Source organism: Grampus griseus (assembly GCF_964374135.1).
Source record: "Grampus griseus genome assembly, chromosome: 3".
Taxonomy (NCBI): Eukaryota; Metazoa; Chordata; class Mammalia; order Artiodactyla; family Delphinidae; genus Grampus; species Grampus griseus.
The window spans coordinates 170497605-170515106 of NC_139019.1; the positions used below are offsets into that span (position 1 = coordinate 170497605).

Consider the following 17502-nt stretch of genomic DNA (forward strand, 5'->3'; position numbering starts at 1 on the left):
AGCATCCACTGCCTGCCGAGACCCGGGGCAGCCTCACGTGCAGACGGGCTTTCTCCAAACACCATGATGGAGCACAGGGCACTGGGTTGCAATCCTGCCCCTGCATCTCGCTCCCTGTGTAACCTTAGGCAAACGTCCTCCCCTCTCTGAGCCTCAGTTTTCTCAGCCGCAAAATGGGAGAGTCACCAGAGGGTGGTGGCGAGTGAGTCAGTGCAATAGATCAGGGAGAACATTTAGCGGGAGGCCGGGTGCAGAGGACAGAGTCGGCATGTGGCGCTGGTCTTCACCTACTCTCCCTGCTTTCTCATCTGTGAAATGGGCATAATGTTCACGTCTGCCGCGTTGAGGCTGCCGAGGGTTAAAATGGGATAGTGCCCAGTGCCTGGCTTACAGTGACGCTTAATAGACGAGGGAGAAACATGGATTTCTTCTCCTTCCTCTGCACCGGCTTCTGAACTGCAGGTGCAGCCTGCTTCCCAGCCCCCACCCCCAAATCCCCCAAGCCTCACCACCTCCCACTTACCTGCGCTCTGGTGGAGACCACATGGGGACCCTCCCGCCACCCCCGTCCCCTCCCCAGCCTGGGTTGCGAATCATTCACTCACCGGCAAAACATAGTGCGATTAAAATATAATCATATATATATATATGTGCACACACGCAGCCTTCCCCATGCCCTCTCCAGGAGGGAAATTAATAAATAAAACGCCCTCAATAATTCATGGCCCCCCACGCGGCGGGATGCAGGCCGCAGGAGCAGGATGGACCAGGCAGTGGAACACTGAATAATTCACAGGCGGTTTCTGGATTATGAAACTTTCGTCCTGCACCTACCCTCTCAGCAGACACCTGCCCGCGTGACCCCGGGGGCCCGAGACCGTGGGCTTTTCGGGGTGCCTGGACCATCGGGGGAGGGCGGCAAGCTCGGAGGCACCGGCTGCTGGGTATGAAGGCCCGGCTGTGTGACCCTGGGCAGCGGCCACCCTCTCTGGTGCTCCCGCGTCGCCCCCGCGCTAACGGGCTTTCGGTCTCTCTCCTCCCCGCAGCCTACTCTACGCCCGGCACGTCCCCTGCAAACCGTTCCTTTGTGGGATTAGGACCAAGGGATCCAACGGGCATTTATCAGGCACAGGTAGGGGCCAAGAGGCCGGCTGGTGGGGGGGTGGGAGGGGCAGGGCAGAGGGGCCGGCCTGGGCGCGCAGGGAGAGGCCGGCCTGCTGGGTCCCGTGCCGCCCCCGCCAGCCGCACCCCTGGCACGCTGGCCAGCCTCCCAGCCCCTTCCAGGGCCTCGAGCCCACGCCCGGGGACGTGGTATGGCCCCAAATCCTGCCAGGGGACACTCCTGGCAGAGCTGCTGTGGGGCTGGGATTTTCACCGCCCTGGCCCCATTTGTACCTATGGGAAGACTGAGGCTCGCAGAGGCAAGGGGATTTGCCCAGGATCACACAGCGCGTCAGCCCAGGCTTTCAACCCCCCAGCCTGAATCCCCTCCCACGCCAGCCGGAGGGAGGGACCACAGGAGAGGGAGGGTAGGGGGTGCCAGAGGACCCCAGGACACCAGGGGCAGGTGGGAGACTAAGGCAGCCCATGGCAGGGGGCGGGGCCTCCTGGTAGGACACGCAAGCCCCCACCCCTGGCTCCAGCCTGCGAAGTGGGAGTGGGGCGGCAGAGGCGGGGTTAGCATCACTGCAGCTGAGTGTGCACCAGGGTGGGGGGCGTGAGGCTGGCTGAGGACGAGACGAGGAGGCTCAGAGAGGAGGAGTGAGTTGTCTGAGGCTGCACAGCAGTGCAGGGCCGAGCCTTGATGGGTCTGGAACTGAGACTCATGGCTCCCAGCTTCTCTCGGGGTGGGAGGTGGCCTCAGCCCCTGCCCACGTGTCCCCGACAGCCGCCTTTGGGCCAGGGTCCACATCTGTGTTGCGTGCAAGCCGGGAGTGTGTTGGCAGGGGGTGTTCAAGGGTGGTGGCTGGACCCCAGAGCCGTGCTCCCTGGTGCATGTTGGGGAGGGGGTCACGGGACATAAAACAGCCAGAGGGCGTCACCAGCTGCCCCAGGCCCAGTGAGGCCCAGACACACAGAGAAACCTCTTCAGGGCTGCCCAGCATCTCCAAATCCCCAGAGCCATAGAGTATGGGGCTTTGTGGGGTCCCCAGGGGTCAGGTTCGGATCCTCAAGCCACTTTGGGAGGGTCCCCCGCAGTGGAGTTCATGGGGAGGCGTGGGGAGGTGGTGGAGACGAGGATGAGACCAGAATCAGCCATGCTGACCATCCAGCACAGCCTGGACCCCTGGCGACCATCTGAGGCTGGCCAGGTTGCTGCTGGCAGCTCAGGGGGACAGAGTCGGTGGGCAGGACCTGGCTATCCCCCTCCCTCCCTGCCCAGACTTTAGCTGGGGGTGCTGGGGTCAGGGCACCAGGGCTAACTGCGGGGAGCTCTGAACCTGTCTCTTCTGGCCTTGGGCACCTCCTGGGAGTCTTTGAAGGGTCTGGAGCATTAGGGGACCAATTTTACCCAGAAAGGGCACTGAAAGGCCAAGACCACCCCACACACCCTCGCACACCCAAACTGTAAGTGTCCTGCTTTACAGAGCCCCAGCCAGGATCCAGACAGAGGGGGTCACTTGGTCAGTGTTACCCACCGAGCTGGGGTGGCCCCAGGATTCCCCGCCTTGAGTTTGGGGTTCTGTCCCGGCCTAGACACCCCTGCCCCCCGGTGCTCAGGGAGCCAGGCGTTGCCTCTCCCACCCCCACTTGACAGCCCTCCCCGCTGGAGGCTGGGAATGTCCTAATTGCTGCAGAAAGCAAAGCTAATAAAAGTGACAGGGAGGGGGCCCTGGCCCCTTAACCCTTCCCCAGCCTCCCCCCCACCCCATTGTCAACCCCTGCATGGGGGGACGGGGGACCACCCGGAGCCAATGGCCTGCAAGGGGAGGGAAACCAAGGTGCCAGGAGGGGGGCGCCTTTGGTCACCACCCCCCTTGGCCAGCAGGCCCCGCTGGGGACCCAGAGAGAGTGGGTCTGGGGCTGTGGAGGAACCTGGGGGTCGGGGGGGCGCATCCAGGGCCCTGCCTGGTTGGGGAGGGGTGAGAGCCTGGTGTCAGGTAGAGTAGGGTGTCCAGGCAGGGGCATCAGCACTGCCAAGGGCTGGAAATGATGGGGAAACAGCCTGAATGTGGAAGACCTCAAATGTGGGCTTTGGCCTGGGGGCCGAAGGGAGCCACTGAAGGGATAAGAGGGAGGGAGGAGCACAGCCAGGGCTGGGAGTTGGAAAGAACTTCGTGGGGCTGGTGGGGGAGGGTGGCACGGAAGGTGACAGACGGATGAGAGACCCCAAGGCTTATGGAAAAGGCGACGCCCCCCATCTGGGTCTGGTGGAGGACCCCGCCAGCACCACGCAGGCAGGACCACGGGTCCCTGGACTAAGGGCACCCAAGTCCCCCGGTGGGTTCAGCCCCCCACCCCCGGCAGACCCTGGAAGGAGGGAAGGGTGGGAGGAAGGGGCCGTGAGACCCGCTCCCCGCTCTTGGAGCCCCTTTGCAAAGGGCTCGGAGCCCAGAGGCCTCTCCTTTCTGGCCCAGTCAGCACTTCCTCTGCCTTCGTTATTCCTGGCCGGTTGGCTTTCCTCTGCCCCCACCCCCGGCCCCTGCCCCGAAGCCTGCAGCGGCTTCTCTCCCCGCACCACCTGCCCTTCCATCTCCTGCCCTCCCCACAGTCAGTGCCTTGCCCCCTGATCAATAGCCTCTCCCCTCAATCAGCGCCCCTCCCCCAATCGATGTCGGTTGATCTCTCCCTGATCGATTGCCCACCTTCTTCATCCCCTCCACCCCCGTCTCTCACCATCAGTCCCCCCAGTCCTGAGCCATCCATCACTTTGGCCCCCAGAGTGGGGCTCTTGTGGACTCTGACATCCCCGCCCCCTCCGCTGTGTGAAGGGGTCCACCCAGCCGAGCATTTTACACCAGAAGCTCTTTGCCCATCACGCCCATTCAGCAGACGAGCAAACCGAGGGCCAGAGGAATTTAAGCCACATGCCCAAAGCCACACTGGTGGCTCCAGCCAGGCCAGGGGGATGCCAGAAGAGCCCAGAACTCACTACTGGCACCGCGTGGCCTCTGTCTCCCCCTCAGCTGATGGGGGACGATGTTGAGTTGAGGGTGCCCCCCCCCACTGCTATGGGCAGAGAGCCTAGGAGGGGAGGAGGCAGGGAGGAAGGGCCTAGGGGAGGCCAGCCACCACCAGGGAGGGTCACGCCCAGAATCTGTCTGGTTGCCAACGGAAACCAGACATGAGGTAATGGCCAAGATGAACTTGAACTTGGCTGGAGGTGGGGGGCTGGGAGCCATGGCGCCAGTTCGATGGGATGGCCCAGCGGCTGCGGGGTGGCCTGGTTGGAGGGGGTGCGATTGATGTACAGCAGGGGGCGGAGGAGCAGCGCTGCTGTGACCCCAGCGGGGTGGGGATGGGGGTTACCTACCCCCAGGCCCGCCCCACACAGGCAAATAGGATGCATTTCCAGGGGAAGGGTCTGTGCAGTGGCTTCCCTGTGGAGACCCAGGCCAGGGCTGTCCGTGCAGACCTGGCCACCTGACCCAGAGCCTCAGTCTCCCCCTCTGGAAAGTAGGAGTCATGACCCCCTCAAAGGCCAGGCTAAGGGGTCAGCCCCAGGCAGGGGGACAGGCGAGGACTGAGGCCTCTCAGGCCTGAGTTCGAATTCTGGCTTCTCCCCTCCCACGCTGGTGGGCTTGGGCAAGTTACCTTACCCCTCTGAGCCCCGGTTTTCTTCACTGCAAAACGGGGTCGGGGGGCAGTAGTCCCTCTTTCATGGGGGTTCTGGGGGAACCGTTAAATGGGAAAATGTCACCCTCTGCGGGCAAGGTGGGCAGATCCCCTCCCCTATTTTATACTCAGGGCAATGAGGTGCGGGGGTGAGGTTGCCGGATTTAGCAAACAAAACCACAGAATGCTCGGGTAGATTTCAATTCCAGATAAAGGATTGAAAAGAAATAATAAATTTTTTTTAGCCTCAGTATATCCCAAAAGTTGCATGAGATGGACTTGTATTAACAGGTTTATCCGTAGTTTATCTAGAATCCAGACATCACTGTACATCCTGAGGTTTATCTAGCAGCTCTGCTTAGGGGCAGAGTCACTTGCCCAGGGTCACCCAGCCGGTTATGCCAGGTCTGGGATAGGGGAGACAGAGGTCCCAGGTCCCAGGGGGTAGGGGGGCCTCAGTGGGTATGGGCAGTGGCTGGCGGAGCCTGACCCCCCATCTCTCTCCTTCTCTCTCTTTCTCTTTCTCTGTGTCCCCCTCGGGCCACCCAGTCCTGGTATCTGGGATAAGAAAGATTTCTTCCCACGCCCTGCTCCTTCGTCCCGGGAATTGCGGGGAGCCACACAGCCGGCCCCCGGCCCACGTTTTCGGTGGCAAGCTAGAGCAAGCAAGAACACCCCGCTGACTCCCAGCCCGGCCGAAAGACAAAACACACAGACACATAACACACAGGAGGAAAAGAAAAAAGAAAAAAAAAAAGGAGAAAAAAAAAAAAAGACAAACGGGAAAAAAAACAAAAACAAAAGAAAACCACACATAAAAATAAACCCACCCAACCAAGAAGATAAAAGGTAAAGATGGCAACGCTTCGGACTCTCGGGATGCCGCGGCCGGACGGACCGGACTGGAGGGCCAGGCCCCACTGCCCCTGGGAGCGGGCGCTCGGGGCGTCCTAAGTTATTCATCTCCTCTCGCTGCTGCTCTGGGAGGGCCGGCTGCCCCCACCTCCGCCCTGGACCAGGTGAGCGCAGCCTGGTGCCCGTGCCCAGCCGACGGGGCAGGACACCCAGCGAGGCCGCCTCTCCCGCGCGCCCCCATCGCCACTGCCACCGGGACAGTGTTTGCCAAGTGGGGAGGCAGCCCCCGGGGGGCCGGCGAGGACCCCGGCGGCAGGCAGCAGAGGCCACCGCGGAGGCTGGGGTGGGCAGGGGTGCGACAGGGGCAGAAGAGGGTTGCGGGGAGACCCCGGGCATCGCCGGGGAACAAGGACGCATGGCCAATACTCTCTCAGGAGTGCCCCGCGGTTGTGGACGTCTCCGCCCCCCCCCCCGCCCCCCCCAGAGCGCGCCGGGGACTCGGTCTTTGGTGAAGCCCTGTGCGCGCCGGCCCGGTTTGGGAGACATCTCTATGCAAATGACCCCCAGCCCGCCCCCCCCCAGGCATAGGAGGCCACCCTAGCGCACCCCAGTCCCCGGGGGAGGGCCCCGCGTTGCACACACTGTAAGAAATGCACTTTCCGAGGAGGGGGCTGGGGGCGGTGGAGCGGAGGGGCCCGGGGCTGCTCTGGACTCTCCATCCACCCAAGCCCTGAATGGGGAGGACCCCACCACCCCGCTTAGCCCATGGAGGTGTGGGAGGTGAGAGCGAGTGGTTTAAGTGCCTGATTCCCACCGCCCGCCCCCCCCCTTTGTCCAGCTGGGAAGCGAGTGGCCGTGGGCATCCTCCAGCCTCCTCCCCCGTAACCCGGCCCCTCCAGTTGCTGACCCCTCATTGCTATGCCCCCCTCAGAGCTAGAGCGATGGGAACCCGCCCAGTGGGCCCAAGGGGCAGAGCTGGGCATCCCCCCAGCGTCCTGCCGTGCTGGGGCACGGGGGTGGGATCTGGGGAAGGCGGTGTGCCCCCCGCCAACGCCTCCTCTGCCAGTGCCTTACATCCTGGAGCGACACCCCCTCCCTGGTGCCGCCCGGCCCAAAGGGGGACCACGGTTTGCACTTTCATCCCCCCACCCCCCGCCGAAGTGGGGCACAGCCGGGAGGTGCATCGCAGCTGGGCCGCCAGAAGGAGAGAAGGCCAGGCTGGGTGCAGTCCACATGTGCCTGGACAGGGCAGGGGGCTCTGGCTGGGGGCAGGGAGGGTCAGCGCCTCGGGGCTTCCTGCAGCCTTGTAGGGGGCCTCCCATCTGCTAAACATTTTCCGTTGAGCCGCTCCAAAAACACTAAATCTGGGGCCACCGGGTGTCCCCTCACCCCAGCTGCCCGGCCCCATCCATGCCTCCACCCTGGGATGGCCATCTTGGGTGGGGAGCCTGGGAGGGGGTGTTAGGTGTTCTAGGGTCACCAGGCCCAAACACAAGGACCCCTCCCGGCCCATCCATCTGAGCCCCAACTGGCCTCCTCCATGCCTGGCGCTGGGGAATCCTGACCTCCATCCCCGGGCCCAGGCCTAAGCCATGGCCCTGGGCAGGCCTCCGCTTCACCTGCTCCCAGCCTGGCCCTCCCCTCCCTCTCCCGGTGAAACCCCGGTGCCCCGGGCCCGGCCAGCCTCCCCCCACCTCCCCAGACACCAGACTTTCCTCCTCCCAAACCAGCCCAAGGGGCTTGGCGAACCCACTCGATCATAAAGAGAAACGACCCCTCCCCCGCAGACCCTTCCCCACCAGCCGCACTCCCGCTGTCCGGAGGGGTTCAAGAACCCTTGGTCCGTCCCTCTGTCCCCAGGGCCCCTCCACCGGGTGGCTGTTGGGGACCAAAGCGTGGGCCGCTCTCCAGGAGAGCAGGGGGTTGTGTAGTTGGGGTATCCGGAAGCTTCTCAGCCGGGAACCTTAGGGTGCGGGTAGGTGGGGGAGGGGAGGGGGCACCTGGCAGCCCCCAGCTACCTAACTTTGCATGGTGCTTAGTCGAGGATTCCTGTGACCTGGCTCCTGACGTCAGCTCGCGGCGGCTGAAACTGCATGGCGAATGATACTGGCTCTATCTCCCTCCCCCAGCCCTCCCCCAGCCCTCCCCCCCCACCTCCTCCTCTTTAAAAGAAAAAAAAAAAGATACAAAAAAAAAAAACCTTAAAAAAAAATTCCATGTTTCCTAATTTGCACGAAATTTTCTACCACATGATGTGCCTTGCCTTCCAAAAATAAGTATTACCTTTAAACAATATCAGCGCACACAGATAGCTGCATGCACTGCTCGTGTAGTTAAAAAAAAAAAAAGACAAAGCAATGACATGAAATAAAAAGTAAAAATTGAAAAGGGATGTATTTCTATTTGTAAAAAAAAAAAAATTAAGAATTAAAAAAAAAATCACATTGCTAAAAAAAAAAAAATCACATGCTTAAAAATCAGCGATCCACGGAACAATCGCCCCACGGTTTGCCCTCCCCCCAGCCCACCCTTGGCCGCGTCTCCATGTCTCCTGCTGCATTGGGGGTGCCCCCTGGTGCTCTGCGACGCCCCCCAGCCCCACCCTCGGTCTCCAGAGGGGTTGTTTCCGAATCCCCTGCCCACAGAGGCTGGCGGACAGACCTCAGGGGTGTCCCCTGACACCGGGCAAGGGCTTCTCCCCTCACTGGGCCACAGGCCAGCCCCCCAGACGCCACGCATGCACCCGCGACCCATGCGGTCTGCCCGTGGGGCGGCCGCCCTGCCAACAGCCAGACTGCCCCCGTCCCACCTCTCCCGCAGGCTGGCGTCCCCCTGGCTCAGGGTCAAATCGCTGTCCCGCCCCCAGCCCCTTCTCCCCCTGTGCAGCCCCCCCGCCTTCTTGCCAAAGGACCCACCTCACCCCATCCCTGGAGACTGGCCTTGGGTGGCAGGAAGGACCCTCCTGCTCTCCCACCCAGTTCTACTACGTCTTCCAGCTGTAACTGTGGAGGGGGGTCTGGTGTGAAACAAAAAGACAAAAACCGAACCCAATATATGCAATATTTGTCTGTCTGTACTTGTAGGTCTAGTTCAGCCATCGGAGGCCCGGCCGGGGGTCCAGGGGTCAGGGGCACAGCGTCCCAGGCCCTGGCAGGGGTGGGCAGGGGGCTGGCCGTGCTGTTGTCTTCTCGGTTTTATTTTCTCGTATTTTCCTTCCTTCCTTTCTCTCTCTCTTTCTCTCTTTTCCCCCAATTTCCTTTGCCTTTCACTCAACCAAAGCTGAGACAGTAGCAGTTAGTGGGGTGTCCAGGCAGGAGGACCAAAGGGCCGGGTCCTCCAACCTTGCCACCTCTGGCTGGCCATCCCCGGGCCCCTCAGACATCTCCTCTGGGGATCCACCAGGCAGACGGTCCCCATTCATTCCCCGGCCACCACCTCAGACTTCAGAATTGTCTCCAGAGCCGGTTGGGACCTTGCCGACAGGCCCGGGCTTTCATCCACCACCATACGCTCATGTCATGTTTTCTTTCGAAAAGTCACCTCAGCAAGCCCCAGGGGCCAGAGCGAGAGCCCAGACCAAGGCCTCAGCTGGGCCTTGACATTGCCCTTGAGAACTGCCCTTTGGCCTGAGAGCCCAAGGCCATGCTTGTCAGTTTCCATGGGGGCTGATTTCTGGTTTTCATTCCTTGCCCGCCCCAGGGAAGTGGGAGCAGCCAGTGGCACGGGGAGTGGGTGGCCCGTCCCTGCAGGACCCCTCCCCCAAGGGCTTCACCGGGACCACCTTGTCCCTCACGGCCCGCACTCCACAGCACCCCGGGCCCCAGAGCTCCACCCTTCCTTGCCCCCAGCTGTGCGTCAGGAGAAGGCAGAAACACTAGGAACCGGCCGGCTCACCTGCCTTTGCAGTTTGGGTCGATGCCCGGGGAGGGCGGTGGGCAGGGGGTTGGGTGGTGGTGTTGTTTTTGAACATAGATGAAACTGACATCTCAAACCTGCGGCCCACTGGCCCATTTTCCATCCCATACGGAGTCCCCCAGGCTGACCTTGGGGTCCAGCCCTTGCTGTGGAAAAGACTAAGGAGACCTCCCCAATATATGCAAATTGCCCCCATCCCTCTCTTTGGATGAGGGAAGTCACCGGACCCCAATCTGGGTGGAGAGGGTGGTGTGGAGAGGTCAAGCTGACCTGGCCCTATTTGACTGGGGCGGGGGTCCGGGGTGCCCCGTGCCCAGGTCTGGAACCCCGGTTCTGGCCGAGTTCTGAGCCCAGATTCCCACCCTGAGCTAGACAATCAGACCGGAAAGGAACCTCAGAGGAGACATGGGGCGGGGTGGGGGGCTGCTGCGGCTCCCTAAGCAGCAGTTTCAGCCTCAGCGTCCCCCTCCCTGCTCCGGAACTTTCTCTCTGTCCCCAGAGACAGCAGTGTTCAAGAGCAAGCAGATTTGGCTGGACAGCGGCCAGTGAGGCAGGATCCCCGGGGCCCGGAGCAACCGTCCAGCCCCCTGGAAGAGACAGCACGCAGGACACCCCCCCACACACCCCTCCTCTGGCTTCTCTGACGGTACTTTGACCTCCAGCGTAGGGCTATACTATACATTATATATATATGTATGTGTATAATTTTGGAATTTTTTTCTCATAATACAGATTATACAGTGGCTACTTTTTATTTTGGCCTGGATTCTCTCTCTGAGACCCTGATTTTTACTTTTTTGTGGGGCGGGGGGGAGGGAGGGTGATGGGCGAGAGGTTCCAGAGACCCATCCTCAAACCCAGCATCCCCCGCATCCTCCCATCTTTCCCCGTTTCTGCCGCTTTGGACACTTCCTGAGGGTCTCATCTCCACACTGACACCACCTCTCCGCCATCCATGTATCCCTAAGCGTTTCAGAGTGCATGGGGTCCGAGCTGGCCCCAGAGGCCCACACTCCCCCCCGGCCCCTTCCCCGGGCAAGGCAGGGAGACAGACCCAGAGCGATCCCAGCAGGACTTGTTGCCAGCGATACCAAAACAGACTTTTCCCAAGCAGTGCCTCACATGTCTGCTGGTGTGGCTTTGGGGTTCTCCTCCCCCAGTCCCTGGGGGTCCCCTAGGCCTCAGAAAAGAGGAGGTGGGATCCAACAGGATTGAGGGCTCCAGAAGAGGAAGGAAGTCCCACACCCCCCAAGCTCCCACCCTCCCTACAGCCCTGCCTTCACGCCACCTGGCTAGAAGGGGACCCACTGGAAAAGGGACAGGAGCTACCTCAGCCCCCCCTCTAGTGGTGAGCCCCTAAAGCCCATTCCCAAAAATGCATCGACATCCCATCCTCCCAATCTTGGGCCCCAGCCAGGCCCCCTGAAACCAAAGCCCCTTCACATCCAGGGGTCCTGGCCCCTACCCCCAACTTGTCACCCCCCAGGGCTGCACATGGGGGCGGGACAAGCCGTGTCTGACGGGCAGAACACGTGTCGTGGGGGGAGGGACGACAGAGAGAGGGGAGAGGGACCCATTTTCCTCTCTGAATTTTCTTTCCTTCTTTCTCTCTTTTTTTTTTCTTTCTAAAATTTTTGGTGGTGTTGCTGTTAATTTCCTTTTCCCTCTGAGATGTTTTTTGAGGTTTTTTTTTCCCCCATTTTGTATTTTACCGATATTACCAGGATAGTTTACTCTGATTCTCGCTTGCTGCCGCACACACCGGATACAACACACACGCGCGCACGCATGCACACACACACGCACACACCCCATGCTCATGAACCCATGTTGGGAGAAGGTTCGGGCCGGGCTCACTCCCCTCCTCCTCTTCCTCCCCAAGGTGGGGACAGGACAGGGGACAAGGGGACATCTGAGCAGACCCAGGCCCAGCCTTCTCCTTGCCCGGCTCCCCTGCCCTGCGCCCTCACATCATACTCCGATCATAACCTTGTATATTACGCAGTCATTTTGGTTTCCGCCGACGCGCCTACCTAAGTACCATTTACAGAAAGTGACTCTGGCTGTTATTATTTTGTTTGTTTCCCTATGCAAAAAAAAAAAAAAAAGAAAAGAAAAGAAAAAATGAAAAAGGGGGGTTCCATAAAAGATTCAATAAAAGGCAAAAAAAAGAAAAAATGTATAAAAATTAAACAAGCTATGCTTCGACTCTTTCTAGCTGTCTTGGGTCCTCCTTTCTGTGTTCCATTCGGGCTGTTCTGCGTTCTGTACCAAAGTGAAGGGAAGAGGCTGCAGGGCAGGCGGCCTCAGGAAACCAGTTCCGGCATTCTCCCGGAGTCTTTGATCAACAAATTCCATGGGCATCTATGGAGCACCTGCTCTGTGCCAGGCACAGGGAACGCCACCTCCTACGTGGCTCCAAGGACAGAGCCTGGCACACAGTTGGTGCTCCAAAACTGCACAGAACGCCTTCCCTCTTTTTTTTTTTTTTTTTTTCTTTTCCACCTAGCAAACTCCCATTCATTCAGCAAAGATTTCCTGAGTACCTGCTGGGTACCAAGTACTGGGGACACAGTGGAGAACCAAAAAAACACCCCAGATGATCTGCCTTCATGGCACTTACAGTTCCAAGTTGGGAAAATGGACAGTAAACAATAAAAAAGATAAGTAAATGTCGGAGGACGTAAGTGCCAAGGACACAAATGAAGCAGAATAAGGGATAGGAGAGTCGGCCTCACACGAGGAAGTAACGTTTAAACAGAGATTTGAATAGAGGGGGAGAAACAGCCCCCTGAAAATCTGGCAGAAGAGTTTTCCAGGCAGAGGGCACAGCCCATGCAAAGGCCCTGGGGCAGCACCATGCCTGGCGAGCTGGAGGAACAGCAAGGAGGCCCGTGTGTCTGGAGCAGAGTGAGCGAGGGGGAGAGAGGGAGGAAGTCAGGGCAGGGAGGGGATGGGGCAGGTCATCCAGGGCCTTGTGGGCCACGGGGGAAAACTTGGGCTTTTACCCCAGGAGGGATGTGGGAGCCCCCGAGGGCAGTGAGCAGAGGTAGGACAGGACAACTTGGTGCCAATACCCTCTCCTCCAGAAAGCCCTCTCTACTTGCCAGGGCAGAGCCCCTGCTAGCCCTCCTAGCACCCCAGCACCCCAGTCTCTTCCACACCACCCCTGACCACTCAGAGCTGGCAGTATCCATGTCCAGCTCCTACCCCGAAGCCACAGGGGCTCCTCAAAGGCTGGGGTCAGGGAAGCATCATGGATGTGAGGGGCAGTCACTTCTCCTCCTTGGAGGCTGGGGTCTGAAACCTTGTCCCCCATCCTGGCCCCCATTCCAAGTCCCCCAGGGACCCCCAAGACGTGCAGTCAAAGCTCTCCGCTGCACAGGCTCCTTCCATCCTACCCACAAGCCTCCCCGGGAGGGACGTTTATATCCCCTTTCACTGGCGGGGAAACTGAGGCACGAAGCGACGGCAAGACGCACGGAGAGGGACCCAGGTGCGGTGCGCCGACGCTGACGCGCAGGTGCGCAGCCCCACGCTGCTGCCCAGTAACAGGCGCAGAAGACACTATCGTTGGGGGGCCGGGGTGGAGTCCGAGACCCCCTCCAAGATGGACACGTACCCTTCCCATGCCCTACCCCCAACCGGGGTGGGCTCTTCTGCGCTCAGCGGCGAGGTTCTGGCGCCCCCCTGTGGGAGGACCTAGGACGTGGACCCAGAAAGCGGGTCCCGGATGGAGGGGTCAGCTGACCCGCATCCCCACAGTCCGGCTCTCCTGGCGGAGGGGCGGAAGGGGAGCTCTAGCAGGAGCTTCTTTTGCGGGGTGGGGATCTCATCTTGGGTGAGGGGCTCAGTCCGGGGGTGGGCGTTCAGCTGGGATGGAGGGTTCAGCCAGGGGTTGGAGATTCATCCTGGGGCCGCGTCTCTGCCGGGCTGGGGGCTCAATCTGTCCTTTTATCTCAAGGAAAGCCTCAGTGTTTTTCATCCATTGGCCCCTGGGGTGAAGCAGTTTTTGGCTTTGAGGGGCTGTCCCAGCCCTGCCTCCCCACTAAACGCCGTAAAAGGGCCAGGCTTGCGACGACCTAAAGAACGCACCCCCAAACGCCCCCGTCGCCCCCTAGTGGGGAAGTCCCGCCCCCTGCGGAAGGGGGGGAGCCCCGATAGCCCCTCCCTTCTCCCTTCCCGACCCCCTCAACACGGCCACCCACCCGGAAGCCCCAGACCTCGCAAAGAGGAGACTGGAGGGCAGAAAACTCCTGCCCTCCCAGAGCTGCCGTTGGAAAACACCCTCTGACCTCCAGGATCCCCCGAGTCTATGGTGGGAGGCCCATTTGGCCCGCCCCATCTTCACCATTTCAGCATAACAAAAAGCCGACATTTATTAAGACGCTTTTGGGGTGCTGGGTTCTGCGCTCAGGATTTCTGTAGACCGTATTTCATTCAAACCATGACGACTTGTGAAGAATCTGTTATCCTCCCCTTTTACAGGACAGGACACTTAGGCACAGAGAGGTTAAGTTACTTGCCTCGGGGCCACATAGCAAAGAAGTGGGGACTCCAACTCCTTCTTCTGCATGGCGCCTCCCCACAAGGAGTGAAGGACTGGAAGAAGGGGTTCCTCCCCACTCGCACTCCTGCACCCTCACCCCAGGCCCTGGGAGTCCCTGCCTCCAGGACAGTGCCCCGAAATGAGCATAAGGTAGGAGGAGCCCTCATCTCCCAGGAAACGGCCTTGCTCTGAGCCAGCTCAAAGTTCACGTTCAGGAGTAGCAAGCCGAGGCCAGGAGCGGGGCTGGGAGACAAGTGACTCCTATGGAGTCCTCGAAGCAGGCCTGGAAAACTCTCGGAAGAGCTTGCACGTGGGCAAGAGGAGGACCTGGCTTCTCCGATGAGATCCAAAGGGCAATAGAAATCGGAGGTGGGAGAAGAAATCAAAAGGGCCAAAAGCTGCCAGCGATGCAGACTGGGTAGAGATATGAGATAGTAGGGGGTCTCGGGGAGGTGGTTGCTCCTTGTGCCAGGGGTGTCCTCCAAGCTCAAGAAGAATCATCAGGTGGAGACCAAGCTTGGGAAGGGGTACAGGGCGACCAGGTAACACGCAGAGAGCCCTCCAAGAGGGACTTGGGGCAGGTCCTGAGTCCTCTGCACTCAAGGGCCACTTTCCCCTGAATCCCAGGTGGAGTCCTCTCACTGGCCCCAGGGCCGGGTCCTTGCTGATGCGGCATGGAGAAGGCACTGGGGCATCTCTGGATGGCTGCCTGGAGGAGGTGAGTGGGAAACCTTCACGAGGAGGAGCTTGCCATTGCTTCATGGTTCAGAGGCCCCTCTCTCCTCCAGTTCCACCCCCCCAGTCGCCCTCTCCCTCCTTCTCCTCATTTCTCACAGTCTCCTCTTCCTTCTCTTTATTGCTGTGGAGAGAAGAAGGGCCCAGGTAACCCAAGTTAATAAGGACTTGGGTTCCGGGCTTCTTACAATGTTCACAGAACCTCTGAGTCCTGCAGGCACCCTTGTTGTTCCCATGGTACGGAAGGGGACGACGAGGCTCAGGCAGCTTAGGACACCCGCCCCGTTTGAACACGAAGGAAGTGCTTGAGCCCATAGTTGAGCTGCGTGAGCCAAAACCGATAAGGGGTTTCAAAACCGAGGGTGAGTGGACAGGCAGAGAGGTGGGGGATGGACCGACGGATGGGTGGATGGCTTAATGAGTGGCTGGGATGGACCGATGGATGTGCGGATGGGTGGTGGGAAGGTGGGTGGTTGGATGGATGGACAGATGGAGGATTGGATGCTGGAGGGAGGGAAGGAGAGAGAAACGGAGGGAGACAGGGAGAGAGGGCTGATGCATGGATGGATGATGGACGGCTGGAGGGAGGAAGGGAAGGACAGGTGGATAGATAAATGGATGGGGTTCGCGTGGGGGTGGTAAAGGCTTTACAGACCCCCTCCCCCCCAAAAGACTTTACAGACCCCCTCCCCCCCCAAAAGACTTTACAGACCCCAATTGAAACACATATTAGGGATGGGCTTCTCTGTGAGGAAGCCACCCTCATTTTGCAGGTCGGTAGTCAGGAGAGAAGAGAGTGAGGTTATGTGAGGCCCCCATGGATTCTGAATCAAAGAATTACCCCCTGGGGCTTCCCTGGTGGCGCAGTGGTTGAGAATCTGCCTGCCAATGCAGTGGACACGGGTTCGAGCCCTGGTCAGGGAAGATCCCACATGCCGCGGAGCAACTAAGCCCCTGCGCTACAGCTACTGAGCCTGCGCGTTCGGAGCCTGTGCTCCGCAACAAGAGAGGCCGCGATAGTGAGAGGCCCGTGCACCGCGATGAAGAGTGGCCCCCGCTCACCGCAACTAGAGAAAGCCCTCGCACAGAAACGAAGAGCCAACACAGCCAAAAATAAATAAATAAACTTATTTTAAAAAAAAAAGAATTACCCCCTGGTCCTGCCCGGCCTCCTTGGAGGATGTTCGGAGAGGGGAGGGGCTGAGAGGGGGCCCGACACGGGGAGGGGCTTAGGGGGCGGGACTCAGAGAGGGGAGGGGCTTAGAGAGGAGAGATTTAGAGATTTCGGGAAGGAGGGGCTCAGAAAGATGAGGACCTACCTGTCCCAGGGCTCGCGGCACCAGATGGCGTAGACCAAGGTGAGGACAAAGATGAGGAAGAGGGAGGCCAGCGCAGCCCCCAGCCCCACCAGCCACGGCTTCCTCTGGGCCACTGCGGGTGGGAGCAAGGCGGGGTCAGCAGCCTGGCCGCCAACTTGGGACTCTTTTCGCCACCGCACTCCCACTCCCTTCCAAGGCCTTACAGGGTTGGGCCTGAACCAGCCGCGGGACCAGAGCTGCGAGAAGGGAGAATTGGCCGGGGGTCGTCCAGAATCTATCCATCCTTCTCCGTCTGTCCTCTCCCCTGTCCAGCAGGTTCTGGGGTTGCCGCCCCAGCCAGAGGGGGAAGTGGCCTGCGCAGGGCACCCCAGGGCAGGATGTGGCTGGTGCCGCAGGAAGTCGGAGGTGGGGCCCCCTCACTGGGTTCCGGGCACCATGGGGAGGGGCTCAGGGTCCCAAGCGTCCCAGCCCCCGTCTCCCTGAGGCCCATCCTGACCCTGTCACTCCCCACGGCCAGGGACATGGGAGGGGAGGCTCAGGAAAGATGGGGAACTCATTTCCTGAGTGCCTGCTACGTGCCAGGTCTTGCAATGACTCTTGAGCTCCGGCACCTCCTTCAAGCTTCACACTCTGGCAGTCAGAACTCTTGTCCTCACGTTGCAGAAGAGGAGCCAAGTCGAGGCTCAGAGAGGTCAGGCCACTTCCCCTTGGCCACACAGCATCCCAAAAGAACATAGTTCTCCCAGCTAGGAACACCTCCTACCCCAACCCTCTCCCATCCTGGGACATGAACCTCCAACTTTGACCTTAGCCAGAGCCTGCACATGCCCCATCGTTTGGGCAGCCTGGGCTTCCATCCCAGCTCTGCCAGCAACAGCGAGGGAGAGCTGGGCCAGTGGCTTCCTTCTTTCTAAGTCTCAGTATTTTCAGCCGGAAAATGAGACTAATTGCAAACTGACCGAGACGGAGACCGTAAGGATGCTAGGCATTCAGTGGGAGCATCTATTAGGGAGATTATTCCACTTTTTAATTTATGGTTTTTCTGCCCCCTGGTGGACGATCCTGGGATGTTCTCAGACAGAAGCTCCCCGCCTTCTGGACTGGATCCTACCAACCGCAGCTACCTGCTCCACAAGGGAGCCCTAAATGCCAGCCTTTATCAAAGTGCTCATTAGGAAATGGTTAACATCCAGGGCAAGGTCCAGGGCCCGGAGAAAGTGAGGAGACTGGGGAGGTTGGAAACAGGGAGGATCCCTTTCCAAGATCCCTTTCCAAGATCTCACACGCGGGGGGCACCGCACTCTCCAAGACCCAGTTCCCAGAAATGGAGTCACGTGACCCAAAACCCTGGGT

General features: G+C 59.9%; 1 protein-coding gene across 5 annotated transcripts in view; it reads left to right on the forward strand.

Annotated features, from left to right (window-relative positions):
* Positions 1-11678, forward strand: part of NFIC (nuclear factor I C) — a 71309-nt gene extending 59631 nt beyond the window's left edge. For 2 of the 5 annotated variants that reach the window (XM_082650450.1, XM_082650449.1), the window contains exons 10-11: positions 1047-1132; positions 5326-11678. In XM_082650450.1, coding sequence (XP_082506576.1) covers positions 1047-1132; positions 5326-5343 — 104 coding nt within the window. In that variant the 3' untranslated portion in view covers positions 5344-11678. The remainder of the gene's footprint in view (positions 1-1046; positions 1133-5325) is intronic. The other 3 variants (XM_082650453.1, XM_082650452.1, XM_082650451.1) reach the window with 2 other exon arrangements.
* Positions 11679-17502: the final 5824 nt, after the last annotated feature.